Raw genomic sequence first — 15,860 nt, forward strand, 5'->3', positions numbered from 1 at the left:
GTTGTTGGAGGGAATCCTGAAGGACAGGCTGTACATGTATTTGGAAAGGTAAAGACTGATTAGGGATAGTCAACATGGCTTTGTGTGTGGGAAATCATGTCTCGCAAACTTGATTTAGTTTTTTTGAAGAAGTAACAAAGATGATTGATGACGGCAGAGCAGTAGATGTGATCTATATGGACTTCAGTAAGGCGCTCAACAAGATTCCACATGGGAGACTAGTTAGCAAGGTTCGATCTCACAGAATACAGGGAGAACTAGCCATTTGAATGCAAAACTGGCTCAAAGGTAGAAGACAGAGGGTGGTGGTGGAGGGTTGTTTTTCAGAGGCCTGTGACCAGTGGAGTGCCACAATGCTGGGTCCTCTGCTTTTCGTCATTTATATAAACGGTTTGGATGTGAGCATAAGAGGGTATAGTTAGTAAGTTTGCAGATGACACCAAAATTGGAGATGTAGTGGACAGCGAAGAAGGTAACCTCAGATTACAACAGGATCTTGATCAGATGGGCCATTGGGCGGAGAAGTGACAGATGGAGTTTAATTCAGATAAATGTGAGATGCTGCATTTTGGGAAAGCAAATCTTAGCCGGATTTATACACTTAATGGTAAGGTCCTAGGGAGTGTTGCTGAACAAAGAGACCTTGGAGTACAGGATCATAGCTCCTTGAGAGTGGAGTTGCAGGTAGATAGGAAAGTGAAGGCGGTGTTTGGTATGCTTTCCTTTATCAGTCAGAATATTGAGTACAGGAGTTGGGAGGTCATGTTGCGGCTATACAGGACATTGGTCAAGCCACTGTTGGAACATTGTGTGCAATTTGGTCTCCTTCCTATCGGAAAGATGTTGTGAAACTTGAAAAGGTTCAGAAAAATTTACAAGGATGTTGCCAGGGTTGGAGGATTTGAGCTATAGGAGAAGCTGAACAGGCTGGGGCTATTTTCCCTGGAGTGTCGGAGGCTGAGGGGTGACCTCATAGAGGTTTACAAAATTATGAGGAGCATGGATAGGATAAATAGGCAGTCTTTTCCCTGAGGTGGGGAAGTCCAGAACTATAGGGCATAGGTTTAGGGTGAGATGGGAAAGATATAAAAGAGTCCTAAGGGGCAACTTTTTCACACAGTGGGAGGTACATGTATGGAATGAGCTACCAGAGGAAGTGGTAGAGGCTGGTACAATTGCAACATTTAAAAGACGTTTGGATGGGTATATGAATAGGAAGGTTTTGGAGGGATATGGGCTGGGTGCTGGCAGGTGGGGCTAGATTAGGTTGGGATATCTGGTCGGCATGGACGGATTGGACCAAAGGGTCTATTTCCATGCTGTACATCTCTATGACTCTATTTTGGGACAAATAGTTTTGATGCACTCAATACTTAAATCAAAACAGCAGTGCCATGAGTCACCACAAAGTTTAAAACCTTGTAAGGAAACCCAATAGGAATTATTATTCATGGCCCCCAAACAGTGAGACTTCAGTATTTTCAGTAGATGATACTTCAGGCTGTCAGTTTCTCTCTCCATAGATACTACCTGACCTGCCAAGTATTGAGAGCATTTTTTGTTTATTATGGGAAAATTCAGTACGCCACTTTTCAGCTATGTACCAGGTAATATAAAAGGTTAAACTGGTATAGAGGAAAACATCCGTCTTATGCTATTGCAAAATGCACAAGCATTTCTTGAAATTGGGCGAATTTGGAAAGATTTCATTGAAAAAGTTGAAGATGTCAAGGTCCTTGTGTTTCATCCAACTCCGAAGGAAAAAACAATTGTTAAGTCATTCACTGTCCACAAACTGAAAATAGTCATGTTTTGTTGCTCTAAATTGCTGAGTGTTAAAAACATGTCACAAAATGGTTGATTTCTCCTGATAAAACCTTCAGTGGCAACTTCACATTCTTATTCGTACCAGGTTCAGATGACTGATGTTAGATCAGACTGCTGCAGCATGAGGATTGTTGGGAAAACATTAGCTGCCAGCGAACAATGGCCTCTGATGGTACTTATTAAAATTTCCATGTTTATGAGCAAATCTTACTATCAACTGAGATTGTAGGTTGAATATTGCTCAGGATATGCTTAATCCAAGAGATTACTAAAAAGCATACGAAAGTTATTATTCAATCCAAGAAACATGAGAAGCCTACTGTAAATAGCACTGAAGCACAAAGGGAATTGGGAGACATTTAGAGTTTGATTACTGATACTGCAATTACTGTAAAACCTCCCTGCATGAAATTAACATAAACCTAGCATCATATAGCCTCTGGCAAACTGTGAACAGATGAATTTGGACCACACAAAAATAAATCCCTAAAGAAAAGATCTACTTTTCGGGTCCCCATCCCTTTCTAGAATTTTTGATAGTGCCTGAATAGCAACAAAAGGAAGTGTGAAATCAAGATGTATTCCATCATTAAGAGATATTAGATATATATCCTCCAAAACTGCTTTTCACTAATCCTTCTTAGACTTCAGACCTGTTCGTTGACTTTTGCATGGGATGGTCCTTGATGAATAAGAAGCCTGACTATATGTGAGTCCCCTTTCCAAGCAGCAAGATGAAGTGGATAACACCCCTTGTTATCTGCAATGTTAGTGGAAGCTTCATTCTTCAGTAGCATTTCAACAACTTCCCTATGAACAAAAATAGATACATAAAAACAAGTCTTAAGTAAAAATATAAAATCCTCTAGCAACTGTTGAAATAGTCTAAATCATTACAGAGTGCCGGATTTACAAACAAACATTCTTAAATCACCATAATTTAAATGTTTACTGCACATCCATAGTAATTTCTGTTAAATATATGTCAAGCTTCAAATAATTTACTTTTATTGAAATCAGTGTGCATTATCCACTGGCAAGAAGGTGGGTGAAATCATTAACCATGACTAGATTATCCACAGGAGGTAAAACAAAAAAAATCCTAGAGTAAGACCTGTTAAAGTTTATCTATCAGAACTGAGACAGGATTCATTTTGGTGGGAAGAACATGGATAGATAATATAAACAGTATAACTCTTAAGGAAGTACATGACCAGAGGATCCTGGGTGCATTTTTGTAGAAGTGACTAATGGCCAGATAGGTTAACACAGCAGTTAATAACATAGCATCCTGAGCTTTCTTAATAGGCGTATAGATTCTAAATGAAATTAGGTTGTCTTAAACTTGCATGGAACATTGGTTCACCACCAGTTCCGAATGCCACTCTTTAGGAAAGATGTGAAAGCCTTAAAGAGGGTGGAAGGAGGACTAAGTAGCAATGGTACCAGCATTCAGAAACTTCAGTTACATAGATTAGATGAAGACAGGATAAAAAGGTACACAAAAATCATGAGGGGTCTGTACAGGCTACTTAAGGATCTGGAAAGTAGACAAGTGTGTGTGGTGGAAGCAGGTTCACTCAAGACATTTATGAAAAAATTGGATTATTATCTAAAAATGACATAAGAAGGGCAAGAGGAAGAAGGCCAGCTAATGGCACTAACTTAACTAATCCTTCATAGGACCAGTGCAGACATGACAGGTCAAATGATCTCCATCTATACTGTAAACATTCTGTAATCTGCAACACAATCTCCTGGGCCTGAAACATTTGTAATAATTAATTTATCCAACTTGGCAGAAGTAGACAAAGTAACCCATCAAGCCTATCCTACCATTTGATTAGATTAGATTCCCTACAGTGTGGAAACAGGCCCTTCAGACCAATAAGTCCACACTAACCCTCCGAACAGTAACCCACCCAGAAACACAGCTAATCTGTATTTCAGTTCCACTTTCCTGCAAGCATCCTCACTCTGAATAATTCCAATTGATCCAGTATCCCTGGCTTCATGAACAAATAAATTCCACATTTCCATTACCATTTGTGAGAAAAGCAATCTTCCTCATGTTAGTTCTAAATCTTCCTCATTGCAGTTCTTCTTTCAGCTTACCCTTTATGCCTATGATTGCCAAAACCTTGGTTGACCATCCTTCTCCACATTCTTTGGTCAGTCATACATTTCTCTTTCAATCCAGTCTTTGAAACCACATCTTGACATCTGGTCTTTGATCCACCTATGCTCGTATTTCATGGAAGTGCCACCTTTATCATTAACTTCACTACATTTTCTTTCTCCTCCCAGAGATGATGATACTATTTCACTCATTTCTCTCTATCTTCTTAAGATGCTCCCATAACCATTACTAATTTCATGTTGTGCTGGGTTCCTGATCTTGTCCTTCCTTGTTACTATAATTTATCTGAGCATTCAAAACTGACAGTATACTATATCTTGCCCCCTTATTCAAGAAGAAAATAGTTTATCTTATGTAATCTCTTGAATGTTTCTTTAATTTTAAAGAACTCAATTATGTCATCCCTCGAAATTCATTATACCCAAAACTCCTTTATGCCTGGGAGTACAAATCAAAAATTACACAACCTGCTCTCGTAATTTAACCATTTTAAATCTCAAAATCATTTGAGTGAATCTGCACATTTTTCCTTCAAGGTCAACATATCATTCCTGGTATTCCACTCAGTTTTGTTGGAAGATCAACAACCTAAAATAACTTCTCTCTCAACAGATGCTGTCTATCTAAATGTTAACAATACTTCATATTTTAATATTTTTGTTTCTTTTGTCCAAAATGAAATGCAGACTTCCAGATGGGACCTGATCAAGACTAGATGCAAATGCATTCCAGCGCTCTTGAGATAAAGGACAAAATTATATTAGTCATTATTTTTGCATGTTTTCAGTGAAATACAAACTCGCATCTAAATTTCTCATATCCTTTACTGTTAAGAATCTCAGTTCCTAAGGATAATAATCTCAAAGAAAATGCAAACACAAGTCTGGCCTAAGACAGCAGGTTGCCACTCCCAATGAAATGAAGCATCTCACTCACTTTTGTCCATTAAGAGCAGCGTGGTGCAGTGGAGTATAACCTGAGGTGTCGACACAGTTGACATTTGGTCCTCTCCAAATGCTGAAAAATATAAAAGCAATTAATATTTTCTCACAAGTATTATTCTGATTCTATCCCGTTCCAAAAATTAAAATAATCCTCAATCCTCAGTCCTTGCAGGGTATTTTGTATACTACGTTTATTTTGCTGGCTGTGGGTACAGGGTCCTTTAAATTCATCAGGAGTTGTTTTAGTATGGTAGTAGGTTTGTGGGCTACCATGATGCCTTAGGGCCAGAGTTATCTGGTGGTCATCTCTGAAATGTCTTTGATTATGGTAGAGTGACTAGAGTCTCTGGGCATGTTGTGTCTTCTTATTTATGCCCATTGTGCTGAAATCGATGGACTGCACTTATTGGGTAACCATTGTTCCTGAATACGTTGTATAGGTATTTCTCCTCAGCTTCTCTTAGTTTTGGGCTGCTGCAGCGTATGTGTGGCTCATTTAAAAGTTTGCTGATGCAGCTCAGTTTGTGGGTATTGGGAGGGTTGCTTCTATAGTTGAGTATCTGGTCAGTATGCGTGACTTTCCTGTAAATGCTGGTCTGCAGTTCTGCATTAGCTTTTCATTCTACTATGACGTCCAAGAAGGGGAGTCAGGTATTGTTCTCTTCCTTTGTTTGGACAGAAAAATGGAGAGACAATACAGGCTGAATGGTACAACCTTCAGGGGAGTACAGGAGCAAAGGCACCATAGCATTCAGGCGCATAATTTTCTGAAGGTGACCAGTCATGGTGAAATCGTTGTTATGAGGGCTTGTGGGGTCTTTGAGTTTATAAATAGAGGCATAGAATATAAAAGCAAGAAACTGATGCTACACACCTACAAATTATTGGTCAGACCATATTTGGAGTACTGTGTTCAGTTCTGGGTACTTTATTTCAGGAATGATGTTAAAGCCCTGGCGAGAGTGCAAAGGAATTTTACTGGAATGATACCAGGAATAAGGGATTTTAGATACAAGGCAAGATTAGAGTAATTGAGCTTATTTTCTTGGGAGCACACTTATTGAGGTGTTCAATATGCTGAACAATTTTGACAGTTTAAAGAAGGATATTTTGATTCCAATAGTTGGTATGTCATAACTTGGACTCTCAATTTCAGGATAGTTTGCAAGAGAGCTAGGAGTGAGATGAGGAGAAACTGCTTTACTTAGAATTGTTAAGATTTGGAATGCTCTGCCTCGGATAGTGGTGGAGACTAACTTCATACAAGGTTTCAAAAGAGAGCTGGATATATATTTGAAAGCGATGAATTTGGAGGGCTGTGTAGATGAGGCTTGAGAATGGGACTAGCTGGGTAACTCTTTCAGTGGCCAGTACAGACACAATGGGTCAAATGGCCTTTCTCTACTGTAAAAATCAATGATTCTATATTTCTATCTAACCTTTCAATTTCTTAGTATTTAAAAATTAATTTGCACACCCGCTTCTCTTACTAACATGGATAACTTCTCATTTTTCACATTTTCCATCTGCTCTGTTGTCCATTCACTAAACCCATCAAAATCTTCCTGAACCAACTTTACATATTCCTCACGGCACACATTCCCACTTGACTTTGCATCATCTGCAATTTGGAAATACAGCCAATTTAGCTTTAACCAGCATTTATGAAGTAAAACTAAAGTGATTTATACTGTTAATAAAGCATAACAGCTGTATGTATACCTCCTGCATTTCGTTTCTATTAATCAATGTAAAAACACACATTAAATATGTGGACCTCTTGACATTGGTCAACCTGTACACTCGTGGTCCCATAGGTGCTGGTTAATAAAATGTTCACTGTATTGCAGTTGACACCAACTTTAAATTATTGATGTATATTAAGCACAGCTGGGGCTCCAGTCCTGATTCTTGTGATATCCCATTAATTATAGCCTGCCAAAAGGAGAGTGACTCATTTACTCCTACTGTTTTCTGCCAGTTCTCCAATCATTAATCCATGCTCATACATTGCCTGCTATCCTCATTTCCCCTCCCCCCCACCTTGTCTCAGTCAAATCCCTCGAACTCAGCACCACCTTCCTAACCTGCAATCTTCTTCCTGACCTCTCCGCCCCCACCCCACTCCGGCCTATCACCCTCACCTTGACCTCCTTCAACCTATCGCATTTCCAACGCCCCTCCCCCAAGTCCCTCCTCCCTACCTTTTATCTTAGCCTGCTGGACACACTTTCCTCATTCCTGAAGAAGGGCTTATGCCTGAAACGTCGATTCTCCTGTTCCTTGGATGCTGCCTGACCTGCTGCGCTTTTCCAGCAACACATTTTCAACTGCTATCCGATATACTTTTAGCTTGATTTTTCTAAACAGCTTCCTGTGGGGGACTTCATCAAAAGCCGTCTAAAATCTAAGCATTTGCACAATGCCATTGGCTATCCTTTTCAATTTTGTTAGTAACATCTTCGAAAAAAAGCCTCCCAAGTTTTTCAAACATGATTTCCCATTCATAAATCCATGCTGACTTTGCCCAATCAGAGCATTATCAACCAGGTGTCTATTTATACCATCCTTCAGTATAGATTCTAGCATTTTCCCTGCTATTAAATATATATCCAGCTCTCTTTTGAAACCTTGTATGAAGTTAGTCTCCACCACTCTCTGAGGCAGTGCATTCCAAATCTTAACAATTCTAAGTAAAGCAGTTTCTCCTCCTCTCACTCCTAGCTCTCTTGCAAACTATCCTGAAATTGAGAGTCCAAGTTATGACATACCAACTATTGGAATCAAAATATCCTTCTTTAAACTGTCAAAATTATTCAGCATATTGAACACCTCAATAAGTGTGCTCCCAAGAAAATAAGCTCAATTACTCTAATCTTGCCTTGTATCTAAAATCCCTTATTCCTGGTATCATTCCAGTAAAATTCCTTTGCACTCTCGCCAGGGCTTTAACATCATTCCTGAAATAAGGTACCCAGAACTGAACACAGTACTCCAAATATGGTCTGACCAATGATTTGTAGGTGTGTAGCATCAGTTTCTTGCTTTTATATTCTATGCCTCTATTTATAAACTCAACGACCCCACAAGCCCTCATAACAACGATTTCACCTTGACTGGTCACCTTCAGAAAATTATGCGCCTGAATGCTATGGTGCCTTTGGTACAACTTTCAGGGGAGTACAGGAGCATTCAGCCTGTATTGTCTCTCCATTTTTCTTCTACCAAAAATGCATGACCTCACATTTCTCTCCATTGAAATTCATCTGCCAGAAACCTGCCCATTTAGTCAACTTGTTAATGTCTCTCTGGTCACTCAGCACCATCCTCAGAATTCATTATTGTCTGTAAATTTCGAGATTTTGCCCTCTGAACTCATCTCCAAATTGTTTATATAAATCAGAAGCAGCAAGGGTCCCAACACTGATCCCATGGAATACTACTTTCAACTAGTCTCCAATCTGAGAAATGCCCATCGAAACCGACTCTCTGTTTCCTATCTTTCAGCCAAATTCTCATCCATGCTGCCAAGGACCCATTACTTCCAATTTTGAAATTTCCAACCAACCTGTTATGTGGCTCCATATGAAATAAATTCTGCAAGTCCAAATACACTACATCCACAGCACAATCCTCATTCACTGCTTGTGTCACCTCAAAAGAACTCAATCAAATTAGACAGAACAACCTGTCCTGACATAGCCATGTTGGCTGTCAAATATTCATTTACTTTTCTTTAAGTGTACATCCTGTATTATGGCTTTCATCAGGTTTCTGACCACTGACGTCAAGCTACAGATGACCATGAAATCATTGTCAATGGTCAGAAATCTGCCATCCTCACCTGGTCTGGCCTACATGTGACTCCAGACTCAGAGCAATGTGGTTGGCTTTCAATTCCCCTCTGAAATGGTCTAGCAAGCCATTCAATTGTACCAATTGCGACAAAGTCTCAAAGAAATGAGACCAGATCAATCACCTGCCATCGACCTAGGCCCCGGAAAAGACAATGGCAAAAACAGCCCTAACAATCCTGCAAAGTCATCTTCATTAACATTTGGGGGCTAGTGCCAAAATGGGGAGAGCTGTCAAACAGACTAGTTAAGCAACAGCCTGACATTGTAAGGAATGATTCCATGAGTATAACAATGTCCCAGCATCACCATCCTTGGATATGTCCTGTCTCACTGACAGGACAGATCCAGCAGAAGTGCCGGCACAGTGGTACACAGTTGGGAGGAAGTTCCCATGGGACTCCTCTATATTGACTCAGGACCCCATGAAGTCTTATGGTTTCAGGTTAAACATAGGCAAGGAAACCTCTTGCTGATTATCATGTACTGTCCTCCCTCAGTTGATGAAATCAGTACTCCTCCATGTTGAACAACACTTAGAGGATGCACTGAGGATGGCATGGGCACAAAATATACTCTGGGTGGGGGATTTCAATGTGCACAACCAAGAATGGCTCAGCAGTAGTACTACTGATCGAGCTGGTTGGGACCTAAAGGATACAACTGCTAAACTGGGCCTATGGTAGGTGGTGAGGGAACCAACACGAGGGAAAAACATACTTTACCTCATCCTTACCAATCTGCCAGCTGCAAAAACTGTCAAGGTCAGACACGTTGGTAAAAGCAACCACTGCACAGTCCTTGTGGAGGCAACCACCACCTTCACATTGAAAATAGCCTCCATAGGCACTATCACCACGCTAAATGGGATGGACTTCAAACAGATCTAGCAACATAAGACTGGCATCCACGAGATGCTGCGGGCCATCAACAGCAGCATTATACTCAAGCACAATCTGTAACCTCATGGCCTGGCATATCCCTGAGTCAACTTTTACCATGATGGAAGGTGTCATCAACAGTGCTATTAAACAGCCCTTGCTCGGCAGTAACCTGCTCAGTGATGCCCAGTTTGGGTTCCGCCAGGGCCACTCGGTTCCTGATCTCATACCGCCTTTGTTCAAATACAGGCAAAAGAGCTGAAATCCAGAGGTGAGGTGAGAGTGACAGCCCTTGACATCAAGGCTGTATTCGAACAAGTGTGGCAAAGAGTCCTAGCAAAACTGGGTAGCAGGGGCCACCCTCACTGGTGGTTAGAGGCAGACCTAACACATAGGAAAATGGTTGTGGCTGTTGACGGTCAATCATTTCAGCTCCAGGACATCTCTGGAGTTCCTCAGGGTAGCGTCCTCAGCCAAACCATCTTCAGCTGTTTCATCATTGGCATTCCCTCCATCATAAGATCAGAAGCGGGGATGTTCCTTGATGACTGCACAATGTTCAGCACTATTCACAATTGCTCAGATATTAAAGCAGTCTGTATCCAAATGCAACAAAATCTAGACAACACCCAGGCCTGGCTAACATTTGCGCTACACAAATACCAGACTATGATCATCACCAACAGGAGACAAACTAATTATTGCCCCTGGACATTCAATAGAGTTACCATCACTGAATCACCCACTATCAATATAATGGGAGTTATCATTGATCAGAAAATCAACTGGACTTACCACATAAACATAGTGGCTACAACAGCAGTTCAGAGGCTCGGAACATTGCGGTGAGTAACTCACCTCCTGATTCCCAAAAGCCTGCCCACCATCCACAAGGCACAAGTCAGGAGTGCAATGGATTACACACCAACTTGCCTAGATGAGTGCAGTCCCAAAACCACTCAAGAAGCAGGACTCTATCTAGGACAAAGCAGCCTGCTCGATTGGCACCGCATCGACAAGCATCCACTCCCTCCACCACTGACACTCAGTAGCAGCAGAGTGTACTATCTACAAGACACACTGCAGACATTCATCAAAGTTCCTCAGACAACACCTTCTAAAAAAACTCACAACCATTTCCATCTAGAAGGACAAGAGCAGCAGATATATGGGAAAACCATTTGCAACTTCCCCTCCAAGCCAGCCACCACACTGATTTGGAAATAGATTGCCATTCCTTCACTGTCACTGGGTCAAAATTCTGAAAATTAGAAGAACAAACAAAATTTACAGCCCAAGAACAGGCCCTTCAGCCCTTCAAGCCTGTGCCGATCGATCCTAAGCATCTGTATCTCTACTCCCCACCTACTCGTGCATCTATCCACATGCACCTTAAATGAATCTACCATGCCTGCCTCTACTACCTCTGCTTGCAATGCGTTCCAGGCACCTACCACCCTCTGTGTAAAGTACTTGCCACATCTATCCCCCATACACTTTTCACCTCTCACCTTGAATTTGTGACCTCTCGTTACTGAATCCCTCACCCTAGGAAAAAGCACATCTCTATCCACCCCATCTATACCCTTCATGATTTTGTAGACCTCAATCAGGTCCCCCTTCAATCTCCTTTTTTCTAATGAAAACAATCCTAACCTACTCAACCTCTCTTCATAGCTAGCACCTTCCATACCAGGCAAAATCCTTGTAAACTTTCTCTGCACCCTCTCCAAGCGTCCACATCCTTTTTGTAATGTGGCAACCCAGAAGTGTACACATTCCCTCCCTAACAGCATCGTGGGTCAACCCACAGCAGGTGGAGTGCAGCAGTTCAAAGAGGCAGCTCACCACCGCTTTCTCAAGGACTAGGGATGGACAATAAATCCTGGCAAGCCAGCGACACCCCTATCTCACAAAATAAATAAATTTTAAAAATGACAGGTTTGCATTATCTGGAGTTATCCTTTGCCCCTTTCTTAAATAACAGTGTCATACTTGCAATCCTCCAGTCACCTAGGACTAATCCTGTCTCCAGACAGGCCTGCAAAGCGTCTGTCAATGGCTCAACAATTTGCTCCCTGACCTCTCTCAGCAACCTAGGATGCGGAGGTGCTGGTGTTGGACTGGAGTGGACAAATTTAAAATCACACAACACCAAGTTATAATCCAACAGGTTTATTTAGTAGTACAAGCTGTCGTAGCACTGCTCCTTCATAGAGTCATAGAGATATACAGCAGGGAAACAGACCCTTCGGTCCATGCCAACCAGATATCCAACTCGTTCTAGTTCTACCTGCCAGCACTTGGCCCATATCCCTCCAAACCTTTCCTATTCATATACCCATCCAGATGCCTTTCAAATGTTGCAATTGTACCAGCCTCCACCACTTTCTCTGGCAGCTCATTCCAAACACGTACCACCATCTGCATGAAAAAATTGCCCCTCAGGTCTCTTTTATATCTTTCCCCTCACACTCTAAACCTATGCCCTCTTGTTCTGGGCTCTCCCACCCCAGAGAAAATAGTTGGTCTATTTATCCTATCCATGCCTCTCATAACTTTGTAAACCTCTATAAGGTCACTGCTCAGCCTCCGACACTCCAGGGAAAACAGCCTTGGCCTATTCAACCTCTCCCTGTAGCTCAAATTCTCCAACCCTGGCAACATCCTTGTAAATCTTTTCTGAACCCTTTCAAGTTTCACACAGGCCAGGTATTTACATAGGATTTAGTCTGACTGAGTGGTAGGGAAATTATTAGAATAAACTCAACGATAGAGCTCATCAACACTTGGACAGCCAGGGATTTAGCCAGGATAAGCAGCACAGATTTGACTGATTAACTTAGTTATCTTTATTTAAAAAAAGCAATTAAATATATTGTTGAGGGTAGTGCAGTTGACATGGTTTACATGGGAAGGTACCACATGGAAGGCTGGTCCAAAAGGGAGAAGTCTATGGAATCAAAGGCAAGTTAGCAAACTGAATCTAAAACTGGCCTAAAAATATGAAGCTAAGAGTGATGGTGGAGGAATGTCTTTGCAACTATAAGCCTGTGACCAGCAGTGTAGCACAGGGATTGGTGCTGGCATCCTTGCTGTTAATTATGTACATGAACAAACTGGAATCAAACGTAGACAATATAAATTTGCAGAGAACATGAAAATTGTTGACAGGGAGGACAATGGTCTCCAGCTACATTCTGATACTAAATCAACTGGTAAATTGGGCAGAATAATGGCCCAATGGAATTTAACCCTGCTAAGTGCAAGGTGATGCATTTTGAGAGATCGAATAAGGGAAGGATATACAAAATGAATGATAGGCTTCTAGGGAGTATAGAGGAACAAACAGGAGTTGGACAAGTTTATTGCTTTTTCGGCTGATCGCCAGCCCCCACATTCTCCTGATCCCTGATGGTGTCAGCAGAGGTAGACAAGGTGGTGTATGAGGGATACAGGATGCTTGCCTTCATTAGCTATGGTGTAGAAATTAGGAACAAGGACATCTTGTTCAAGAAGGGGAGTAGAGACAACCCTGGTAATTACACACCAGTGAACATTACTTCGGTTGTAGGTAGAGTGTTAGAAAAGGTTATAAGAAACAGGATTTATAATCATCGAGAAAGGAATAAGTTGATTCAACACGGTTTTTGTGTAGGGTAGGTCGTGCCTCTCAAACCTTACAGAGTACTTTGAAAAAGTGACCAAACAGGAGGGGGGCGGGGGGGTGGGGAGGATAAATTGGTTGATGTGGTGTACATGGATTTCAGTAAACCGTTGGATAAGGTTCCCCACGATAAGCTATTGCACAAAATAGATACGTATGGGATTGAGGGTGATTTAGCGGTTTGGATCAGAAATTGGCTCACTGAAAGAAGGCAGAGGGTGGTAGTTGATGGGAAATGTTCATCCTGGAGTTCAGTTACTAGTGGTGTACCGCAAGGATGTGTTTTGGGGCCACTGGTGTTTGTCATTTTTTAAAATGACCTAGATATAGGCGTAGAAGGGTGGGTTAGTAAATTTGCAGACTACACTAAAGAGAGAGGAGTTGTGGATAATGCTGAAGAATGTTGCAGGTTATACAGTGACATAGATAAGCTGCAGATCTGGGCTGAGAGGTGGCAAATGGAAAAGTGAGATGATTCACTGTGGAAGAAGTAACAGGAGTAAAGAGAGTATGGTCTAATGGGGAGATTCTTGGTAGTGTGGTTGAGCAGAGAGATCCGTATCCACGTACATAGATCCCCGAAAGTTGCCACCCAGGTTGATAGGGTTATTAAGAAGGCATAGTGTTAGCTTTTATTGATAGAGGGATTGAATTTCAGAGCCATGAGGTCATGTTTGCAGCTGTACAAAACTTTGGTGTGGCCGCACTTGGAGTATTGCATATAGTTCTAGTGACCACATTATAGGAAGGATGTGGAAGCTTTGAAAAAGGTGCAGAGGAGATTTACTCAGATGTTGGCTGATATGGTGGGAAGGTCTTCCAAGGAAAGACTGAGGCACTTGAGACTGTTTTTGTAAGGTGGTTGAGAGGTGACTTAATTGAGACATATAATCAGAAGATTATATAGGGTGACAGCGAGAGCCTTTATTCTCAGATGGTATTGGCTAGCATGAGGGAACATAGCTTTAAATTGATGGGCAATAGATATAGCACAGATGTCAGAAGTAGTTTCTTTTCTCAGTACAAAGAAAATTTACATCCCAGGAACAGGCCCTTCGGCCCTCCAAGCCTGAGTAGTAGGGGCATGGAATGCCCTGCCAACAACATTTGTAGACTCACCAACTTTAAGGCATTTAAATGGTCATTGGAAGACGGAATAGTATAGATCAGATGGGCTTCAGATTGGTTCCACAGATTGATGCAACACAGGGCCAAAAGACCTGTACTGTGCTCTGATGTTCCATAACTTTACACAATATTGGTCATGCCACAGAAGGAATACTGTGCACAGTTCTCATCGCCAAACTGTTGGAAAAATGATTACACTGGAGAGGATGCAGAGGAGATTCACGAGGATCAAAGTGTGGCACAGGAAAAGCATAGCAGGTCAGGCAGCATCCAAGGATCAGGAGAGTTGACGTTTTGGGCATAAACCCTTTATCAGGAATGTGGAGGCCATAGGGGCTGAGAGAAAAATAGGAGGGTGGTTGAAAGGAAGGTAGTTTAGAAGGTGAGGATTCACCAGGAGGTTGTCTGGGATGAAAAGTCCATTTTGTTATGAGGAGAGCTTGCACACATTCAGTAAGTTTTCCATGGAGAAGAGGAGATTGATGGGGTAAATCTGTGGTTAGCACTGCTGCCTCAAAGCACCAGAGTCCCAGGTTCGATTCCAGTCTCAGGCGACTGTCTGTGTGGAGTTTGCACAGTCTCCCAGTGTCTGCGTGGGTTTCCTCCCACAGTCCAAAATGTGCAGACCAGTTGAATTGGCCATGCTAAAATGCCCATAGTTTAGGTGTGTTAGTCAAAGGGAAAGGAGTCTGGATGGATTACTCTTCCGAAGATCGGTATGGACTTGTTGGGGTGAAGGGCCTGTTTCCACACTGTGGGGAATCTAATATACAGAATTATGAGAGACATCGACAGGGTAGATTGTGAGAGGTTCTTCCCCATGGCAGACATGTCCAAAACCAGAGAGTATGAGCTTAAAGTGAGGAGCAAGTGGTTTACAGGGGATTAAAGAGAAATTTATTTTTCACCCAGAGAGTGGTAAGAATATAAACTGTGCTGCCTGACAGGGTGGTGGAAGCAAGTACTCTCATAACATTTAAGAAGCATCTGGATGACCACTTAAAACGCCAGGTGTACTGGGCTATGGACCAAGTGCAGATAAATGGAATTAGTGTAGAACAAAGATCAGTACAATATAGGATCAAGGCCCTTTGGCCCACCAAGCCTGCACCAACACATTGTCTTTCTAAACTAAAAACCCTTTTCCTCCATATCTCTCTATTCCCTGCCTCTATGTATCTATCAAATTGCCTTTTAAACATTCCAATGAATCTACTACTTCTATCTCCTCTGGCAGTGCATTCCAGACACCACCCTTTAATTAAACTCTGCTTTTCACATCTCCTTTAAAACCTTCCCCCTTTTGCCTTAAACCTACACTCCCTAGTAATTGACATTACTATCCTGGGAGCAAGACTAACTATCCACTCTACCCATGCCTCAATTTTGTAAACTTCGATCAACACATTCCTCATCCTT

General features: G+C 41.7%; 1 protein-coding gene across 14 annotated transcripts in view; it reads right to left on the reverse strand.

Moving 5' to 3' along the window:
- The window catches only part of LOC140467167 (ankyrin repeat and SAM domain-containing protein 1A-like), a 346,018-nt gene that overhangs the window by 249,249 nt on the left and 80,909 nt on the right, over positions 1–15,860 (reverse strand). For all 14 annotated transcript variants that reach the window (XR_011955354.1, XM_072563318.1, XM_072563316.1 and 11 more), the window contains exons 2-3: positions 4,904–4,984; positions 2,481–2,637 (exon numbers count right to left, since the gene is read on the reverse strand). Coding sequence is in view for 13 of the 14 variants with exons in the window: in XM_072563318.1 (XP_072419419.1) it covers positions 2,481–2,637; positions 4,904–4,984 (238 nt within the window). In the remaining variant the exon portion in view is untranslated. The remainder of the gene's footprint in view (positions 1–2,480; positions 2,638–4,903; positions 4,985–15,860) is intronic.

This window comes from Chiloscyllium punctatum, chromosome 45 (genome assembly GCF_047496795.1).
Source record: "Chiloscyllium punctatum isolate Juve2018m chromosome 45, sChiPun1.3, whole genome shotgun sequence".
NCBI lineage: Eukaryota > Metazoa > Chordata > Chondrichthyes > Orectolobiformes > Hemiscylliidae > Chiloscyllium > Chiloscyllium punctatum.